The following is a 3,053-nucleotide window of genomic DNA, read 5'->3' on the forward strand; positions in this document are numbered from 1 at the left end:
CGCAACGAGTGACTCGTTGTATGCCGATGGAAACGTAGCTTAGCACACAATAGACGGTACCCTGGATCGGGCTGTTCCCCATGGACTAGCATATGCTTGTGTCACGGGACAGTGGCTAGCGCTTTTGAGAATTCACGTGATGCTCATCAGTCGCTGCTTATTCTAGTATGTGAGACAATATCGTGTGTGATCATATGCAGGGGCTCTCTATTGGATGGGGAAGTAGCAGTAGGTAACTCGGGCTATCGGGATAGAAGGTGGACTCGTCGTCACCGCCATGTTTTGGGATAGATGCTGAATGGCACTGAGGTTTCTTCATGGTCTTTGCCTTTGGAGTTTCAAGGTGTGGCCAACAGACGCTCATTGTTTGGTGATTATTCGGAGTTTGTAGTGATAACCTCTGGGCAGCGAAACACATTGTTAGGTTGATGAGCGTAGAGAGCTGATTCCCGTTGAGTGCTCGCTAGGTTATTAATGATATTCTATCAGAATTGACCCTCATGCTGAGGGCTGAAGGCTTTGTACTGCTAAACCCGAGAAACTAAAGTCCCATTCTCATGGCAATTTGTTTTAGTAGTTCAGCCTTTTATCAGTCTCAATCCACTCATCTGTTATGTCCAATCAGCGACAGGTGGGCTCCAGTACGGCTAGCAGAAACCATACTGCTGTTTTGCTCGTCAGTTGTGTTCATCAACTGTTGGTGGTATTTAGGTGCCGAGCGTGACCCTTAACAACGGTATGAAGATGCCCCTTATTGGCTTGGGTACTTATCTTACTCCTGACGACGTAGTTCCCGCTGCCGTCGTGGCTGGTATAAAGACTGGTTACCGTTATATCGATACTGCTTTTATGTGAGATATAGGATCGTATTGCTGTGTGATGTCTTACCTTGTCAGTTACCAGAACCATCACGGTGTCGGTGAAGGCATCAATCAGGCCATCAAGGAAGGTCTTGTTACACGCGGGGAGCTCTTTGTCACTACCAAGTTGTGGCTGGTCTATTACCGCCCTGATCTAGTGCGACCTGCTGTGGTCCAGTACCTCAAGGAGCTCAACTTGGACTACGTTGACCAGATCCTGATGCATTGGCCTTGTCCCCTCGAGAAGCACGATCCTGCTCAAGAGTAACTTCTAGAGTGCTTCTCTTAATAATTTTGTCAATCTTCCATTTTCCTCAGTCCCGACTGGAAATGGCCCATGAATGCGAAGGGCGAGTTCGATGCCCTGACCAATGTCAAGTTGAGCGATACTTGGAAAGAGTTGGAGAAGTGCGTTGATGATGGACTAGTACGAAGCCGCTATATCGAGAGATGTAGTGTAACCGTGTTTGCCAGGTCCGATCCATTGGTGTGAGTAACTTCGACACCAATGAGATTGATGAGATTCTCTCTATGTGCCGCATTAAGCCTGTCGTGGATCAGATTGAGGTGAGTACTTAGTCACCAGTATATGATGTTAGTGCACCTTGAATCAGGTTCATCCCTACTTCCCTCAATGGCGTATGTTGGATTACTGCAACAAGCACGATATCCATGTTGTGGCCTATGCTCCTCTAGGAAGTCCAGCTAATATGTAAGTATCCACCTGAACTGTCTGTTTCCCCAGATGGTTTTATCACGTTGTTCGTAGGCCGGACGATGGTTCGAAAAAATACAACATCCTAGAGCACCCCGATATCGTCGCTATTGCCAAAGCTCACAACAAATCTCCCGCCCAGGTAGATCCGTGTTGCGAGCTCCAGCTGTGATATTTTAACTTATTTCGCAGGTTTGTATAAGGTGGAACATTCAGCGCGGCATCACGGTGATTCCCAAGAGCACTAAGCCTCATCGTGTTGTTGAGAATTTCCAAGTGTTCGACTTCGAGCTCTCTTCTCAGGAAATGGTAAGTAGAGTGTGTGTTACTCGCCCTCCCATTTTAGGGGGTTGTTTCTCTCGCAGGAGACCATCAAGAACATCGCTCGCTCTCCTGAGAACCGTCATCGAACTTTCGACTGTGCTTTCCGCCCCAATGGTGAACGGGCCTTCGATCACGTGAAGGAGATTGAGAAGTCTTACAAGTTCTAAATCTTACCAGATTCATCAGTCGAATGGTTACTTTGTTAAGCGAATATTAACTTGTTCCCTTGTTTACAGAGCCAAGCATACACCATGTCCAGTTGTTTTGTTGTGAATATTGTTAAATGCATACAGTATTCAGGACGGTGACGATGGAGGCGATCATACAGTATGTTCCATACCACATATCTAATGCCAACATATTTACCTATTTTTAACATCGTTTTCATTAACTACACGCAATCCACGTGAAGATCAGAAGACTCTCAACTATGGGACTGGACGTCGGTGCGCAGTCCACGACTAACCTGTAGGCGAGCACGATAGCCAAGAACTCGAGGAAACGGTTCTCGCTGCCTCGTGAATGCTCATGCGTACAGGCCCTGTGTTTTGCTACGACAACAGGTCTACAATCCCAGACGGGTAGCGAACAGTTCGGGAAGAGTCTTGTCGCAGATAGCGAGTATAGATCCCCGCTCGCCCGCAGTATTGGTTCGTAGGTTCGGTGGGATTTTGAGTTGAGCATTTATGCAAACTAACAGACGAAAGGTGACTAAGGTTCACGCGGGTCGCAGAACCTCCATCGATAAATGAAACACTAAGTACTAGATAACCCCAACACCACAGAATCGGTGTTGTGAGATGCTTTGATACCCTAGATAGCAAGCTAGCCGGGATTCCTAACATCATCGATAAAACCCTTTCGGGATCGACTTCAGCATGAAACCCCAGCGCAGTGTGAAGCTTTGCAGGTCTTTGATTTCGAACTCGCTCCACGAGGAAGGATGAAGCTCCCCATCTGAATAGTGTCGGTCAAGGCCTTCGTTTCAAATCAATACCATTGGACGAAACCCAAGTAACCACTACAAGGTTTGAACCCCCCTGTCCGCTTCAGTGGTGTGGGGATTCTTCTCCGCAAGCTACGTTCGTTATGATAGGACCGAAGCAGCAATAAACCCTGATCCGTGATACTAGTAGAACTCATCCATTGAGAGA

General features: G+C 47.2%; 1 protein-coding gene across 1 annotated transcript; it reads left to right on the forward strand.

Moving 5' to 3' along the window:
• Positions 1-613: 613 nt before the first annotated feature.
• Pmar_PMAR008217 (Aldose reductase, putative) lies at positions 614-2,066 on the forward strand (the record flags this gene model as incomplete). Its single annotated transcript, XM_002767640.1, has 9 exons — positions 614-631; positions 712-851; positions 897-1,124; positions 1,179-1,287; positions 1,335-1,427; positions 1,475-1,572; positions 1,630-1,717; positions 1,768-1,884; positions 1,941-2,066. The coding sequence occupies 9 exons, from the start codon at positions 614-616 to the stop codon at positions 2,064-2,066; spliced, it is 1,017 nt and encodes a 338-aa protein (XP_002767686.1).
• Between the last annotated feature and the right edge of the window lie 987 nt (positions 2,067-3,053).

Source organism: Perkinsus marinus (genome assembly GCF_000006405.1).
Source record: "Perkinsus marinus ATCC 50983 genomic scaffold scf_1104296970324, whole genome shotgun sequence".
In the NCBI taxonomy this organism is placed as follows: domain Eukaryota; phylum Perkinsozoa; order Perkinsida; family Perkinsidae; genus Perkinsus; species Perkinsus marinus.